This window comes from Maniola hyperantus, chromosome 20 (genome assembly GCF_902806685.2).
Source record: "Maniola hyperantus chromosome 20, iAphHyp1.2, whole genome shotgun sequence".
Lineage (NCBI taxonomy): Eukaryota > Metazoa > Arthropoda > Insecta > Lepidoptera > Nymphalidae > Maniola > Maniola hyperantus.
In genome coordinates, this window is record NC_048555.1 from 13,428,264 (window position 1) to 13,446,002 (window position 17,739).

General features: G+C 42.3%; 2 protein-coding genes and 2 non-coding genes across 4 annotated transcripts; 1 reads left to right on the forward strand and 3 right to left on the reverse strand.

The window, feature by feature from the left end:
* Window positions 1–990: 990 nt before the first annotated feature.
* LOC138403769 (germ cell nuclear acidic protein-like) lies at window positions 991–2,559 on the reverse strand. Its single transcript, XM_069505561.1, has 2 exons — window positions 2,046–2,559; window positions 991–1,154 (listed from the first exon to the last, which is right to left on the reverse strand). The coding sequence occupies exons 1-2, from the start codon at window positions 2,557–2,559 to the stop codon at window positions 991–993; spliced, it is 678 nt and encodes a 225-aa protein (XP_069361662.1).
* A 3,592-nt stretch (window positions 2,560–6,151) lies between these two features.
* On the reverse strand, window positions 6,152–7,874 carry LOC117991631 (general odorant-binding protein 1-like). Its single transcript, XM_034979223.2, has 3 exons — window positions 7,691–7,874; window positions 6,980–7,160; window positions 6,152–6,503 (listed from the first exon to the last, which is right to left on the reverse strand). Exons 1-3 carry the CDS (start codon window positions 7,811–7,813, stop codon window positions 6,313–6,315), a joined length of 495 nt encoding a protein of 164 aa, XP_034835114.1. The 5' UTR covers window positions 7,814–7,874; the 3' UTR covers window positions 6,152–6,312.
* Window positions 7,875–10,514: 2,640 nt separating this feature from the next.
* TRNAA-UGC (transfer RNA alanine (anticodon UGC)) lies at window positions 10,515–10,586 on the forward strand. Its single transcript has one exon. It is a non-coding gene; the product is annotated as a tRNA-Ala (tRNA).
* Window positions 10,587–10,896: 310 nt separating this feature from the next.
* Window positions 10,897–10,968, reverse strand: TRNAW-CCA (transfer RNA tryptophan (anticodon CCA)). Its single transcript has one exon. It is a non-coding gene; the product is annotated as a tRNA-Trp (tRNA).
* Window positions 10,969–17,739: the final 6,771 nt, after the last annotated feature.

Below are 17,739 nucleotides of genomic sequence, written 5' to 3' on the forward strand. Positions count from 1 at the left end.
TGTCTAACATTGTCCCATCCAGAACAAAACGAAATAACTACCAACTGCATATCCTTGTAAAGAATTTTTATCACCCTTTCCAGTACTCGGAGTTTAATCCTCGTCGCATGCTTTTAGCGCAGACGCGACGCTAATTAGCGGCCCTGTCTCAGCCATGTCACTGTGCGCCCATGTGCGCATGTGCTCATGTGCCCATGGGCTCATGTGCCCATGTGTCCATGTGCTCATGTCAGCGCGGTGCATGTTGCATGTAGAGAAAATTGCCCGAGGCCAATTATTTATAGTTGCGAAAATATTATATTGCTTTGCAATGTTTTTTTGGAAAATTTTAATGGAGTACAATCAATTGAAGTACTTAAGCTTAGTTTATCACATGTTTTATAATAATGATGTAAGTATGGTGAAAGATCATGCGATGAACGAAAATGATATTAGGTACCTACTTTAAACCTACCTACTATACCCACTATAACAACTAGACCGCGTGGAGCCGGTCCGGTGAAAGCGGCTTTGTAGTACCTATTTTAATAGTCATAATCATTATCAACGTACAGACTTCCACTGCTGGGCAAAGTGGGCATAGGTATCGTGCAGGGACTTCCACAATCACGCCAAGGTCTCGCCTGAATCCAACGCGAACGGCTCCCTAGTGAAGTTTTCCAGCGCTCTGGGACCCCAACGTCTATTGATTTTCAAACTAAGTTCTCAGCCCAATGCCACTTCAGCTTCGCAACCCACTGAGCCATAATAAATGTGTTGGTCACTCTGGTCCACCTACGGACCTCCTCATTTCTGATTTGATCATATTGTAAAGAAACTCCACGCACGTTTTATATTGCAATTTGCAAGTAAACTCTTAAGAAACTTTTTTTAAAGAACACGAAATTATTAAGTTGATTTACAAGTAGGTACGTTCGTTTACCAGCGTGTGGGAACAATTGGAAAACGTTGAATTCCAGACGAAGGGCTCAAAGAAGAACGGGTTCGTGATCAGCGCTGCGCGGGCGCGGGCGCGGGCGCGGGCGCGGGCGCGGGCGCGGGCGCGGCGCCCGGCTCATTAGCTCGCTGACTAATTACTGTCCGCCAACCTCGCGAGTCGCGCCTCCGCGGCCGCGCACGACCCGTGTTGCTCTGCGAAGGTCCTGCCACATCGACTGGGGATCCAGTCTCCTCCGTGTGTGGAACCATAAGGGCGAAAGCAATATATTATGTTTATATACCAAAGATAATAAATAATAATTTGTCCTGTAGATTTTACCTTGTTTAGGGGTTTTGCTCAGCAAATACAACTTCCTCCAGCTCATAATTCAGGGTAAAATAGGCGACAGTCCACCGGCTGGTCATCTAGTCGATGAATATCGGGGCTCAAAAATTTACGCAATGGTACGGGAAGGGTAAGTACCCGATATTTCGCATAGCAGTGTCCAAGGTGCAGATAGCCCTGATGGTTGCCGCTTGCCAACCACCAGGTCATAGCAATTGTTGTTAAAGTTCTGCTCTGTTTACTTCTGTGTAACAGTGCAAGTTACCCGACTTACAGGCGGCAGCAGTTTATTGGAACAGACCAGAACAATCCGGCCGCAGCTCAGGAGTGAAAGATCGAAATCTCTTTTTTCAAAAATCATATCAACTAAACTCTCTTTCTTCAAAATCGAAATCCTCTTTCTTCAAAAATCAAATCAACTAATCAACATCATCATTTCGGCCTGCAGATGCCAGTGCTGAACATGCCTTTCTCAAAGACCGCCACCACACTCGGTCCTCAGCCTCCCTCTTTATGTCGTTTGTCCATCTTGCTGGGACATCTTGAACTATACGCTTGCTAATTCGCGGTCTTCATTCTAGAACTGACCGGCTCTACCGGCCTCGCTTCTACGCCAAAAAATTGGGAAGCTTTACGAGATAATATCAGCGAGGTAATAAAACTAGATTAAGCAAACGAAAATTGACAAAAAAATAGAAATTACTGCAACAATATAGTTAGGCGTTATAAAAGCCAGTCGATGTACAATTAACCTAAAACAGCACTGCATCAAAAAGCTCACATCCTGTAACCTGCGCGTCGTCGGCACGGAACATACTCGCCTGCGCGTCGTCGGTACGGAACATACTCGCCTGCGCGTCGTCGGCACGGAACATACTCGCCTGCGCGTCGTCGGTACGGAACATACTCGCCTGCGCGTCGTCGGTACGGAACATACTCGCCTGCGCGTCGTCGGTACGGAACATACTCGCCTGCGCGTCGTCGGTACGGAACATACTCGCCTGCGCGTCGTCGGCACGGAACATACTCGCCTGCGCGTCGTCGGCACGGAACATACTCGCCTGCGCGTCGTCGGTACGGAACATACTCGCCTGCGCGTCGTCGGCACGGAACATACTCGCCTGCGCGTCGTCGGTACGGAACATACTCGCCTGCGCGTCGTCGGCACGGAACATACTCGCCTGCGCGTCGTCGGCACGGAACATACTCGCCTGCGCGTCGTCGGTACGGAACATACTCGCCTGCGCGTCGTCGGCACGGAACATACTCGCCTGCGCGTCGTCGGTACGGAACATACTCGCATCGTCGTACCCAACTACTCGACCGTCCGGTCAAAATGAAGCCGCGGTAACTCATTGAGGAATTAGGTAGGGATGTTATGTAATAAATAAAATGTGAGGTAAAGTAGATAGAGACCACAATAGATGCCTTATAAGGAGCAGGATTATTTGAAGCTGGATAGTTCACAAATGACAAAATATTATAAGCGGTCAGCCGGCCTCCTTTGCGCACGATCGGCGCGGCGATCCCGGCACGCACCTCTAACCAATGTGCGTAATGTGTATATCACTTGCTTTGACGGTGAAGGAAAACATCGTGAGGAAACCTGCGTGTCCGAAAGTTATCCACAATGTTCTGGAAGGTGTGTGAAATCTGCCAATCCGCACCGGCTAGCGTGGTGGACCAAACCCATTCATTCCCAGAGGTGTGCTCAATACTGGAAATTGGATTATAGCGATTATTTTGACTCATAGTTTGGTGCCTCGGCTCCGTCGCTGAAGAAGACTGAAGTTGGTTAGAAGCGCCTTCGCGATTATTGACGCAACTAAACGACAGCAAATATTTGCTGTCAATATATACTTAGTAGCATGTACAGTTCACTTTACTACTTAGGTGTTAGATGGAAGTTGGAACTTTGTGACTGGTATTTTTTGAAACTGAGAAAGATAATTATTTCCGGCGCCTATTTTTATTGATTCAAGGTTTCCTACTGCTAAAATTTTATACTATATTCTACCTATATACTTTTTTTTTCTTCGGGGGAGGAAAAATCCCTACGGACTGCAGCCTGCTGGCAGGATGTGTCCAACTCCCACTGACTAAAATAACCTCCCCATGCCTACCAAGGTGAGCACGGAACTGCGTAAGCATTACTTCGTGCTGACCTCCTAAATTTATATATTCCTCTTTTCTTCTTTTTCCCTCTCTTCCCTTCTTATCATTATAGCCCTCAGCATTTTGCTATATGGTTGAAAGGCTTCCTCGCTCGACAGCATGCGCGATATAAGGGTACGGGCGTTCACACCCTCCGCGTCGGTCGATCCTAGCGCTTCTGTCCTTAGATCGGCACCACCAGGACATTCAAAGATTGCGTGTCTCGGGGTGTCTTCCTCTCCGCAGAAGTAGCAGTCTTCGCTCGGCGCTTTTCCAATTGCGAAGAGGTAGGTGTTAAACACCCCGTGACCGCTGAGGGCCTGCGTTAGCCACCGGTCTACCTCTCCATACTTCCTCTTGTGCCACTTTTTTAGGTCTGTAACCAGTTCCCTTGTCCAGGTCCCTTCCCTAATCCTGTCCATTCACTTTCCCACTCCGTCAGGGTATTCTCCCGAACTTCTGCAGGTGTCTGTTCCCTGCTTTCAAGGCTTCAGTGGAAACTGTTCTATGTGCTCCACAGATGCCTATTGCCTTTGAACAACTTCCAGTTTTTTGCGGTAAAGTTCCACTTTCATAGCCCCTTCAAACATTGGTGCCCCGTATACAAAGGTAAAGAGTAGGTATCCACTAGGAAAGGATTTTTCGAAATTCCACCCCTAAGTGGGTTAAATAGGGGATGGAAGTTTGTATGAAAGTCGGTCATTTTTCAAGTTATTTGCATGAAAATTGGTATTTGGGTTTTCGGTCACAAATGAAGAAATACGTGTTTCAGGATTTTTGGAAAATTTGCTCAAAAGGGTGGTAAAATAGGGGATGAAAGTTTGTATGGGAAAGTTTTAATTATTGATATTACGAAATTTGGAAAGTAGGTTTTTTCTTGAAGTTAGGTGTCAGCTAAGAAACGACTATGAGAAAATCCCCCCTAAAGGGATGAAATGGGGGTTGGAAGGTTATATGTGTTATTCGGTGCTGTTCAGGGTGCGCGTCCTGATGTTATAATGTTTGTTTCTGAAAAAAAGTGACATTTGTTTCCTGTAGGCCACGCGGGCGAAGCCGCGGGCAGAAGCTAGTAGAATATAAATTATTAATATCTACGTTTAAACAATATAATTATTACCTCGATCGGTTCAAGCACTGGGCACTGGGCACATGAACACCCGAGCTGTACGATTCCTCATGTCGGGGATTTACGAGGAACGTGTTCACATGTCAGGCATGACTGTGGCGGTCCTTACTCCACGTAAAGTCTTGGGCGAACACAACACGGCTCGCAGAAGTCGTGACGGCCGCGCGTGTAGGTGCACCACAATGCAGTTTGACGTGCTCTGTCATTATCACTATCATATCAACCGATTAGATGTCCACTACTGGACATAGCTCTCTTGTAGGGACACACCATGGTCTTGCGCTGCTGCCATCCAGCGGCTCCCGTTTGATGTCATCTGTCCACCAATGGGGATCTTATAACAAACGCCGCGCTTTTTGGAATTGCGACATCGCATCGATCTCGCAATTCCATTACCTTGGAACCCCAACGTCTATCGGTTTTTCTAATTATGTGCCCTGCCTTTTGCCAATTCAGCTTCGCAACCCGCTGACCTATGTCGGTTACTTTGGTTCTCCTACAGAGTACAGATCTACTTCATTTCTGATTTGATCATGTAGAGAATGCGTAAACGCGTGCTTTTAGGTTACTCAAATGTACCACACGGTCAGTGAGACGCCCTGCCGCCCTGCGCCGCTGCCGCCCCGCGGTGTGTTTGTCCACGTCTAGTTCGAGCCTCGAGTAAGTAATGTATGGGAAGCAGAATTGCGCCTGCGCAGAGATCGGCGCACGCGACGCGCACACGCGATGCTCTTATACCTACTGGAAATACGTTTGCTATCTCACACGGAAGAGAAATTATTTAAAGTGTCTTAGGTTTGGTCCTAGGTTAGGTACTTTTAAGTTCAATTCACTGTTTTTCGCTAAATCTCTTAAGTAATATTTCAAAGCAATAGTTTATCTGTAAAGCCATCAGCAAGGTGAAGTAGCAATGGGCACTGGCAGGCCACGCTTGCCGTATAGGAGCGAAAGTTCTTGAGTTTTTTTTAAATCATAACGCCTAAAGCACTAACAGCAGTAGGTACCTATTCTGCTAAAGATTACAATTTAGCCAAGATGCCTCCTCGTTTCGACGCCTCAGTGTTTTGCCTTGAGCCTCTGATTGTTGTTTCTTCGTCAGAAGAGCTCAGTGCAAAGGCATAACTTCCGTAAGCAGTTAACTACTTCATATCCGTTATTAACAGACAATTTGTGCGGCTCTAAACTATATGTATCTAATCTACACTCCACAGAAGATTCTAGGTGTGAAGATTGTGATCTCCCCCGCGCTCCCCGCTCCGCCGCGCCGCCGACAACCAGTTGAAGAGTAGATACCTACAAGCTGAGGATCCCACTAATGATAACAATAGAACGGCTGCACCTCCGTGAGGCGCGGCAGCCCCTTGCGAACATGATCATACCTGCAGCGAAATATCGTTGCTGTTCCGGGTGCCATAATACTAACTGAGCTCCTAACTCCTACGTCATGGAGAGCGGTGACCTGCCATATTTGGTTCCTGTCCAAGCTTAGGCAAATGTCTGGGCCTTGTCAGTTGTCACATTTACATTTTGGCAACGAATTATTCTGATATATTCAACACTGCAAAAATCAAAATTGGAGCTCCTCCTATCATAAAATAAAGACAAAATAATTAAATTGTTTATTTGATCGCATAAGTGGTAAAAACAATCTAAAAAATATTACCTGAACTAATTAAATATGACCTAATACAGGTTTCCCACTAAGTTTAATACTGGAGTAAGCTCTACTATATTGTAATGATATAAATGACGCTGCTACGTCATCGGTTCATCGCACCTCGGACTCCATGATGAACTCCGCCATGAGCATCTCCATGGTGGGCGCGATGCCGCGCCGCTGGCAGGCGTGCTTGAAGCACTCCGCCACGCGCAGGATGCGCCAGCAGTGCTCCTCCTCCGCGTCGTGCTGCAGCTCGCACTCGTGGATCAGCTGCACCATCTGCTGCGACAGCACCTCGCCTGCAGGACACAAAACTCAAAATCCTCCTCACCGAACCTCGACAGAGACTAGCCAACTACGCAGCAGATATTAGGAGTTGACGCACAAATGTGCACTTTCTACAAAGTTCCTCAGCCTCCTACACCGAATGAAGTTAGAGAAAGTCACTCGCTATGTCTTCACTTCAGAGTAGGCGCAAGACCACAGCATGCTCTCTGAGGCACAGATATTAACTTGTGATAAATACCGCCAACTTCCTAACTCTTGTAACTAATGATGGCGAAACTGCACTGTCTTGGAGAAAACTTGGAGAAAGCGGAAAAGGATTGTACTATCAGAAGAAAATGTCCGGGTCACCCGAGGCTTGGTATCGCTGCTGGATAGATGAAGCATAAAAAGACCAGCAAACTGTGCACACTGTGGCACTTGATGGCGCAGCCCAGCTCGGGGTCCTCAAACATGAAGTGGTCTGTACTCAGCGAGTGCACGCTCTCACCGTTGGGGAAGGACTTGATGAACTTGTCGGTGTTGTCGTGGTGCATGCGGTGCGAGTCGGTGAGCAGGTTGAAGTGCGCGCTCATGCACTTGATGGCGCAGCCCAGCTCTCGGTCCTCGAACTTGAAGTCGTCGCGCCAGAAGTGGAAGAACTCCTCCATCTTGTCCTCGGACAACTGACTCTGCAGGCAGATATCAACTTATTTTACAATCGAGTAACATAATAATTGCTGCCAGCAGAAGACGTATTAAACCATAATATTATTTAGGAACAACTTTGGCTTTTTGAACACTAAATAATACCTATATTAAAATAGCACCGAAAAATTACTTAAATAACCAAAAATACGTCTTGCTCAATAATAATTTCAACAATTTTATAAGTCTACTGTCTAGTTAGTACAAGGCACTGTCAATTTGTAATAACGCAGTGGCCAGGACTGGTCATGTCTGTCGCAGAAACGATGGGGCAAACGTGTTCTGCAGTTAAAACTTCGTACCGGTAAATTGCAGTGCCGGACGACCTCTCGTCTGCTGGACCAACGACTTGAAGACAGTGCCCACCACTTTCTTCAAGTCGTTGGTCCAGCAGCCGCCGATGGAAGAGGATAGCAGAGGACTGAGTTTAGTGACGCGCTCGTAGAAAGGCTTACGTTTAACAGTAGACGCATAAAGGTAGATTGATTAGATTGGATTGCAGGTCCAGGCTTACTTCCTCTCTACAGTGCTGTAGAGCTTCTCCGAAGCCGAGAGTGACGTCCTTCATGACGTCACCAGTTGCCTGCAGACGGCCGATCAGGCTACACAGCGCCAGGACCACCACCCATCTAATCATGCTTGTCTGGTACTTCACCACTCGAACTCTTCTGTATCTCTCTGCCCACAATGACTAGGCCAGTTACATTTTATAGTTGCAGTATTAATTGGCAGGTTGCGGGCAGCGTGTAATTGCTGACATTTGTCCGTTGACAGAACATACATGGGGCGTCATGTTAGCTGTGCTAGTGCCATGTTAGTGGTACATTAGTGGCAACGAGTGGTTATTAGTAGATGCCAGATGATCTCTTAATTGTTGTGTCGGAACTTGGTTATGTTGCTGTGGCGACCTCGAGCTGTGGAGCAAATACTAGGGTACATTATTATTGTATAAAGAAACAGGCAGTTTTCTAACCGACTTCCAAAAAGAAGGTGATCCTCAATTCGACTCGTCTTTTTTAAAGGTATGTACCAACACCGATTTTTTCGATGTTTCTGGACCGATTTGCATTTTTTTTTTTAATGAACAGTAGAAGTTTCGGTGGTAGTCCCATGAATTTTTTTTGATCCAACTCCTTAATCCTGATGCTGCTGAGTTACTGACCGAATAAGATATCAAGATTCAGGAAGTGTTCATAGTGAATTAATGTTGTATGGTACCAATCGACGACTTGATGCTTGGACTCCAAGTGCCAACTCTTCAAACCTGATGATTACAGGGTACAGCACTCCTAAACTATCGTAATTCAGGATTTGCAAATGGAGCAATATTATTTTAGATACCAAGCATAGACTACGCCATTGAACTTCGGATCCGAATTCCTCAATACTGATGCTGCAAGGTACTGAACTCCTAAGCCGTGGGGATTTGGAAATTTCTGATGGTGAATAGATATTTTAGGTATCAAGCAACGGCTTCATGATTACACTCCAAGTCTGAACTCTTCAAACCTGAAGATGCAGGGTACAGCACGCCTATGCCATAGAGATCCAGTAACTGGTGAAATAATATTGTAAATGCCGAGCATAGAGTTGTCCAATGAATTCCAAGTTCACTCTTCAATCCTATACTGAACTCCTAAGCCGTGTGGATTTGGAAAGTTTCGCTGGTGAATTGATATTTTAAGTACCAAGCAATGACTACTTACACTAAAACGCTGAAAAATAAAATTTAAAAAACCGACTTCCAAAACCATTACAAAGTAAAAAAATAAAACTGTATTTACACGTGTACTATGTATGTATGAAGTCGCTCGAGCAAAATAAAAGAAACTAAAAATAAAAGAAACTTGAAGAAGGGGTGAAGGTCACCCGACTTCAACATACACATAGAAAAAATTTGGTTTTGGATTTTTGGTCTTTTTAATAATAATTTTTAAAATTAATAAGAAAATGTTCAAATAAAATACACTTAGGATTCAAAAAAATTCTAATTGGTTTTGTATAGATATTGTTACATACCTAGGTGAAGTCCTACCTCGCTGCTATAGTGGGACGAGTGGGACGAGTGGGACGAGTGGGACGAGTGGAACGAGTGGGACGAGTGGGACGAGTGGAACCCATTAAATTATATTGTTAGTGAATATTTATTTATTTTAAAAGTCCCGATAAATATGATTTGAATGTTGTAAATAAATGAAATATTATAATACATCTCATTAATTACGTAGTCATTCTACTACGATTTACGAGGATAAAATAGCTTATAGGTACGTAACAGTGCAGGATAGTAAAAATTTATTTTATTATCATGTTTACAATAAAATGTAGGAGCGTCTAATTAGATAGGTCATCACTCGTCATCATTGTGAACCCATCGTCGTCTCACACTGTACGAATCTTCTCTCGAATGAGAAGGGTTTGGCTTAGTGCACTATTATGGAGAACTCTCAGGCATGCAGGTTTCGTCGCGATGTTTCAAAGAAATGTTAGAGGTTCGAACCCGCAACCTCTCGATAGGAGGTGGTCGTCTTAACCACTAGGCTATCAGTGCTATCACTCGTAGTACAGTATAGGTACTCATTAGTAATTTAAAGTATATTTTCCCTGGGTGTTACCCAGCGGCCAGCGCGTTAGCTTCCAAGAAATGTAATCGTTAATTAGTAATCACTAATCCGTAATGAGCAGCAAGTAGCAGCTCCTTCCATGAATCCTTGACAGCCGCAGATGTTGGTTTTTACCACCAGTTGACCACCACTCCTCCAGTAGGTACACTCGCCTTCTAATAAGTATAATCACAGGGTATCGTAGTTCTAGTTGTTCTTATCATTTCTTTTCTTATCTATCTATATCTTTTAGTTGCGGTGTTCACTTAAAAGTTAAAACGATAACACCCTATATTTCTCTAATGCAGTTTCGTTTCACGGTCTATTTTCAACCGACTTCCAAAAAGGAGGTGGTTCTCAATTCGCCCCGTTTTTGGTTATTAGACAAAGTCGCGTGGATGCAACCGGCTGAACTTTCAGTTGTCTCTGTCGTTGAGATCCACAAAACGTCACATAGCTATGAGTGACAGAGACAATGCTCTACAAAGCCGAAATCTCATTCTAAAAGTTGAGTACAATATTTGTTGCCGGCTACTGTAACGTACCTATTGTTATTAGTAAATATTGTAAAGAGCAACTGCTGAGTTTCTTTTCGGATTACCACTAGATTTTGAATTCCGAAGGTGCAATGGTAGAGTCAAAGACAAAGCTTCGAAACATTAGTTAGTTGTCCTAGGTTGCAGGACCTCTACCTAGCATGACGTGTGAACTACTAAATTCGTCGCTAGAACAATAGGGGATGTAGCTCAGTGGTAGAGCGTTCGCTTTGCATGTGAAAGGCCCCGGGTTCGATCCCCGGCATCTCCAATTTTGCTTTTGCATCATTTATCAAATCATTTACTTTATTTTAATCAATATTTAGACTAAATAAGAATAAATAACTTTTTCAGGATTTAATAAAGACACATTTATTTCATGACTTTTGCATACGAACTGGTACCTATATCTTATTACGTTCACCGAATATCTTTTATCACCACATTCATATTATTATGGAAACATTAAGATATTGTATATCATTATAATTTGTTATAATAATTAAGTCGTAATTAGGTACTTATAATAACCTATTTAAGACAAAAAGAACTTTTGATTTCTTTTTAAAATAGTATCATTTTGACCCCGACGTGATTTGAACACGCAACCTTCTGATCTGGAGTCAGACGCGCTACCGTTGCGCCACGGAGTCCTTGCCGACATTAACGAAAACTATTAACTTGCTTAGATTTTCTCTTACTTACTATTGATAAAGGTAAGTTTACATACTCCAGTCGTATTCACTTTCAGCGATTTATAAGTGCGTCGGGCATCATGTAGCCAGTACTCAGTAGCACATTAGTGGATAACTAGGAGTGGAGAGATGGCATATTATATTGCTACTAAAATAGCATGACTGAGATCAAGTCTTCCTATAACATAACAAATTGTATCTTATTAAAACACCAACCACAATTTTTTTTGTCAGTTTATTATTTCTAACAAATTCACTTTCTATTTTTTTACTAAAATTAAATTAAAGTTTTGGGTGGCCTCTTATGGAGAAACACTAAACCAGTACAGCCACTACAGCCAAGTGACGCACAAACCCTGCGATAGATATCACTCGACAGATGTCGCTAGGAAACAAGCTAGTTGGAATTGCAACCATGGAAGCCTCAATTCAACTCCTAGGATACGAAAAGTGGAAAATAAACTTTGCTAAATAAAACTATTTTAAAGAAATAGTTTCAGTTTGGTTCCTTCGCAAAACTGGCGCGTGGTTTCCATCCACTAGCGACTAGCGAGACAATCCTGAGCTCTACTTGTAGACTGGCCTTACCTTTCTGAGTCAATCATGGTACAAGGCCAATGTTCCGCAGTCCACTGCCTCATGAGAGATGGGTAGTGTGTACCCCTCGGTGTACAGAGTACAGACAGGACGACTACCTACCTACCCGGGTCACAGCTTCCCTAACAATCAGATTGATACGGGATTTTAGTTGGTAGAGCAAGAGACACATACATACTCACCTATTTACTTACTTAAAATTAGCCGCTTTTCTCCAATCATAATCATTTAAATTTAGACAGTTAAATAATGCAATAATCGACAAAGTTTTAAGCAAATAGCATGCCACGGAACCCTACTTTATGTACCTATGTTCTGACCCGTGACTGACCAGTTTTTTCGGAATATCCCGAACTCTAGACTCTAGAGGTCACCGTCTCTTACGGCCAAGAGTTACACAACAGCCGGGCGCGGCACGTGACTGCGGTCGGCAGCATCACCCGCGCTGCAGCCTGCCGCCTGCAGCCTGCCGCCTGCCGCCTGCCGTGCAGGTAAACACGCCCGCAGCGCCGCTGTTGTGTTTTACTGCTGGGCCTTCCCCACTGCATTCTAAATTCTATATGCATGTATAACAGTACACTCGCTCACTATTTATTGTTACCTGTTTAAACAAATCTTTCTTGCATATTGTTCAGACGATATCTTGAGGAAATCCCAACTCTACTTACGTATCACACACGTCTAAAGTTAAAGTATTGCTTAGCTGTCGGCTGCGTTTACCTAAGACTCTAAATGCCGCACTCTAGTCGAATCGGGGATCTGACAATCCACTGCATTATTAGGTATTCCTAGAAAATGCCTTCTATTATTTCATTAACGGGGGTCATGACTCTCAGCAATGAGAAATACGACGAAGAGAAGGTAAGAATCCTACGTAAAATAACATTTATTTCATGTGTTTAGTTAGACAGAACTGAGTGCTTTTCAGGCTCTGTCAGGCGAGGCAGTAGGCACTAGGCACGAGGCCGGCACACAGGCAATGTTAAGTCTGCTGTGTGCTGTGTGCTGTGACTTGGGACTACCGTTCTTGGACGTGCCAGAGGCCAGACTGCAGCAACGCGTAACGCTTAGTGCTAAGTATTTGTCTTTCTTATTAACTTTTCTGTTTGTTATGAGAAGATCAAGTACCTACAACAAAGTCATAATAATTTCGTGTGAACTTTCACTCGCTGTGGCTAACTTATCAAGGTCTGGTCACCGAAGGTGTTATTTGTTGACATCACCGGCCGCTCGGGTCTAATCTTGCTAGTTGCTACCAAAAACCCCACAATGATTCTGGGGTTTTGTTGTTATTAAGTAACATTGTTTTAATATGATGTGCATGAGAGATACGGGATACCCACCCGATAATATGATGTGCATGAGAGATACGGGATACCCACCCGATAATATGATGTGCATGAGAGATACGGGATACCCACCCGATAATATGATGTGCATGAGAGATACGGGATACCCACCCGATAATATGATGTGCATGAGAGATACGGGATACCCACCCGATAATATGATGTGCATGAGAGATACGGGATACCCACCCGATAATATGATGTGCATGAGAGATACGGGATACCCACCCGATAATATGATGTGCATGAGAGATACGGGATACCCACCCGATAATATGATGTGCATGAGAGATACGGGATACCCACCCGATAATATGATGTGCATGAGAGATACCCACCCGATAATTGGGATTACGTACCTACTATGAATAATAAAACCCGTAGTGTAGTACGAATGCATTCTTAAGATAAGCAAATTTCCAAAAGGAACTCTATATAAGATAAGATTTAGTAACCAAGTAATTACCTAGTAATTACAAGTGGAGTTCCCAATTCCCATCGATATCACAATGATGTTACGTTTTTATCGGACCAATACAAAATTTTATCTTTCAAAAATCCAAGTTTTTTGTAGGCCACTGTACATATAAGTACTTATATATAACGTTACAAGTCTGGGGCCACCAGTACTGCAGCGAGCTTCCAAACATGCGTAACATAATCGTTTTGTTTTTCTGTTGCGTCGTCTGCGCCAGCGCCTTCCCTCTCAGGCGGAGGGCGCAGTACTTCGACGAGAAAGATACTATTTACGATCTCAGAGACCTGTTCTCCGAAGAGGCCACTGAAAAAGTGGTGAGAGTTCCACCGGTTCCTCTGAGAAAGCGTCTTCTGGTGAAGATGTATCCAGAAGTTAATAAGGAAGGATTTGAGGACTACAAAAGTGTTGTGGAGTACGAGTTTGATTTATTGAGAAGTGAGGGCAGTGCGAGGCTCTAGACGGTTGTGGTTGAAAAGCAGTGTTCTGACTAGGTACATTCCTCCCATGGGTCTGACGTCCTGTCACCAGCGGACAAAGGGTGCCTGCATTACTTCGTCGCTACACACCTCCCTTGAGTGTGGACCACATCATCATTATATCTATCTGTAGGTCGAGCCTCATTTCGGTGATTTGAGATCGGCTCAGAGCTGCGGATATAAGGCAGGTTAGCGAGCTACACAATATTATTATCAATTGGCCAACAATGGGAGCTTGTGAATCAAATCGGAAGGATTGTGCACATCGCATGGATCAGGACGTGCTGAGCCCTCTGATAATTAAATAACTCTTTGCTGAGGATTCTAAATTACTAAACAGAACATCAAGGATTGAATACCGAATGTCAAAAAAATACGACTGTAGAGTGTAGACCAACCCTCGGTGCGCGAGTCTGACTCGCACTTGGCCGGTTTTTCTTACTTTTTTAAATTCAAATAAACAAGTTTAAAAATTTCTTTTGAATTGTCAAAATGCCACTGGTTCGGAATGCTCGACTGGAATAGAACAAAGTCAAAGTCAAATCATATTTTATTCAAATTGGATTTCTATACCATTCAAGTACAAGCGACTTTTTGACTGTCGATTGTTAAATTTGTAAGATGCTGATGATAATGGTAATGATTAAAAAAAAGAGCCTATAACAAAGTCAGAAGTCAGAACCAACAAGAAACTCGGTCAAACAAGTGGTTATAGTGTGAGCACTGACCAATGACCATTTTAGTGCTTGGTGACTGTGAGCAATTGGGTAGCCCAAAATGTTGTTGTTACGCATCAGTTGTGACGCCTATCTATGTTCGATGGCTCGGAGCAGTATGTCTGTATGTCCGGTGCGGTGTTGCTGTTTAGTTATAAGTTACGTTACGTTACGTAAGCCCGCAGCGCCATTACGTACCTCACGTCACAACTCTCGGCATTGTTTTTAGAAACGCGTGTGACCTTAATATTTATGTGAGTAGGTATCTACCTAGACTAGTTTAACATGAGTGTAACGAATATCTACGTGACATTTTTAAAAACCATACTTTTTGTAATAGATTATTAGGTAGGTAGGTAAGTACCTAATTTATAAATAGATAAATTAATTAGAGAAGATAGACTGATAGTGTATCGAGAGCTGAAAAGTAGCCAATTCGGTAAATATACTTACTTTCTATTTATTAAAAAAAAAACGATGTTTTATTAAACCCCATCATTTTAAACTTGTACATATTGTAAATATTATTAATAGGTATATTAGTCTATGTTTAACACAGATCAAACGGAATTTCTTGGTGTATTACTTTACTCTATGCTATGAGCTACCTATGTACCTAGTGTTCCTTTGACTGTAAGTATAAGTCACTATTGGATACGTCATACGTCCGAGAGAAAGAGCAGTATTCGTGCCGGCCTGGCTGGGTCACGGTTGATTTGTTCGGTGTTCCCGTGACTAGCGTTGCCAGGCGTCCGGATAAAGCCGGACACAGTCAGGCTTTTTGGTTGCGTGTGCGGCCAAATTAGACGCGTCCAGCTTTTGTTAGGCTTTTCTTTGATCATTATTTTACATTTTGCATTTAAATCCTATTGTTATTTCATAAGAATCTAAAGATTCGAAAATTTCTAATCAAGCTCTAATTAAAATCTCAGTTTTAATTAGTGAATTTTGCTGTCCATTGCAAATTACAATGAATGATTATTTAACTATTATTAAAAACGAAGACTGGTTCTATCAACTTTATTGTTGTTTCATTAGAATTTTTATGATACCTTTGATAAAATGTCTGGCCTTTTAAAGTATAAGGTGGTATCCACTGTATAATAATATTTTCTATCTCTCTATCACCTTTAAGTACTTAATACAAACACAAAACAATTATTTTTGGAGACCTTGGGGCCGTGGGGCCCGGGAGCTCGAGCTCTTTTTGAAGAAATTGCGAAAAGAGTTATCGAGTCAACCGGGGACCCGAGAGCTGGCAGCTACCTTGGTCAAAGAATTAGTTTGGCCATCCAAAGGGGTAATGCTGCCAGCATCTTGGGTACAATGCCTCGCTGCGGTGGTCTCGTCGAGGTTTTAGATTTAATTTAATTTATTTTAGTTTTAATTTAATGTTGTTTTTTTTTTTTAGATTTAAGTGTATTAATAGTTTAATTACTTCTTTGATAAAAATAAATAAAATACGTAAACAAATATTTGAATGAATATTTAACTATTTTTAATGATCATCACAAATATTCTGAATCTTATTTAAAACTGCACCACTTTTTATGTTTTTTTAAAGTTACCCGCATACACTGTAAACTGAACAATGAGCTTTGCGCTTGGACGATTTAACCTATGGACTTGTAACGCGCCTAATATTACGAATAAAAATTTCTGTCACTTTTGGTGCGGGACGAGGAAACACTACATAGACAACTTGACACACTCACTCAACAAAGTTTTGTGTCATTATTAACACACACATATCTAAATCTTCAACACTACTACATTTTACGCACACTAATAAGTTATATACATCAACATACAAAGACATTACGAGTGTAAGACAGTCAAATTGATTTGCGATGCTACCGATCGATATTTTAAAATATATCGATAGTTTTTCAGAAACAAAAGTAGAAGTAAGAATTTATTACTCGTATTTAATTACTTAAAACCAGTGTTTGGTCAGCGTAGCGTATTCATCGTAGTATTCGATCGCACAATTGTGCCCACTTCATTTTAAAGTGGGCGTCTTTAGGAAATCTGTAAAAATAAAACGATTATGATAAATTATTACCTGATCCTCATCCTTGAGAAAGGTACACCTTTTAGCTACATATTACCCAGTTCAGAGACACCCTACCCCGTTTCGCGCCTATCACTAAAATTGCGTTGCTTTAATTTTTTTTAAATGTATTAAGTACGTGAAATCACAGAAATCGACCAGTTTTATTACAAGTATAGGTAGCGAAAAAATTGTGGTAATTAATAATAACTATTCTTTACTTGACTTGAAGACGGTAATTTAGTCGTTAATAATAAAGAAAATGTTTTCATCGATATCGATAATCGAACCGCAATCACTATCGTACTACTACGTAATTTCATGCTGTTCACGCGTATTCAAATTTTAACCTAATTTGTATCTATCGAGGGTTGCAATTGTTTAGAAAAAACAAAATATAGTCTCGTGAGGAGTGTGACTCGTTTCTACCGAATTATTACGTACTCAATTACTGAATCGGTAAAGTTCTCGATTGTTATTTTATTATAATAATTTATGTAATTTAATTTATAGAAAGCGTTTATTACACCAAAAATACTTACTTATGAAATGAAATTCCATCTTTTTGTAAATTTGATGTGTTTGATTTGTTCTTGCACTCACTAACGGCACAAACAGGCATTTTTCACCCAGCGTGTAAGACGTCGTCACACATCGAAAACGATTCTGACAATGACAAAATCGATTCCGCAAACAGTGTTTATAAACGCAGTGGATTAAAAATCCATTACTATTGACAGAGGGGAATAATCATGCGAGGCGCGTCCTTAGGTTAAATCGTCCAAGGCTTTGCGATGCGCATGATCGGTTAAGAACGCAACTGACCAAAGAGTATATATCAGTAATCACTACGTAGGTAACTGACAACAAGGCAACAAGGCCTTAACCTTTACCAACTCTATTTTGGATTTTGGCACGTGGCGAAAATCGGAACTAACGCCGCTATCTTGTGAAGTGTCACGTTGTCCCCTTATATGCGGTGTTGCTAAGTAAAAAATCTGAAATTCACTGTTTTTGTTAAATATTAAAGCCATTCACGATATTCGTGATAATATGTAGA

Bases quoted from the DNA above. Each gene is read 5' to 3' on its own strand.
- LOC138403769 (XM_069505561.1), bottom strand. From the start codon at position 2,559: ATGTTCCGTACCGACGACGCGCAGGCGAGTATGTTCCGTGCCGACGAC. The intron at 1,155-2,045 runs GTGAGCTTTTTG...CTGGATCCCCAG, and splicing joins CGACGCGCAGGTTACAGGAT to TCGATGTGGCAGGACCTTCG.
- LOC117991631 (XM_034979223.2), bottom strand. From the start codon at position 7,813: ATGATTAGATGGGTGGTGGTCCTGGCGCTGTGTAGCCTGATCGGCCGT. The intron at 7,161-7,690 runs GTAAGCCTGGAC...ATCTGCCTGCAG, and splicing joins TACAGCACTGTAGAGAGGAA to AGTCAGTTGTCCGAGGACAA. The intron at 6,504-6,979 runs GTGAGAGCGTGC...TGTGTCCTGCAG, and splicing joins CATCAAGTCCTTCCCCAACG to GCGAGGTGCTGTCGCAGCAG.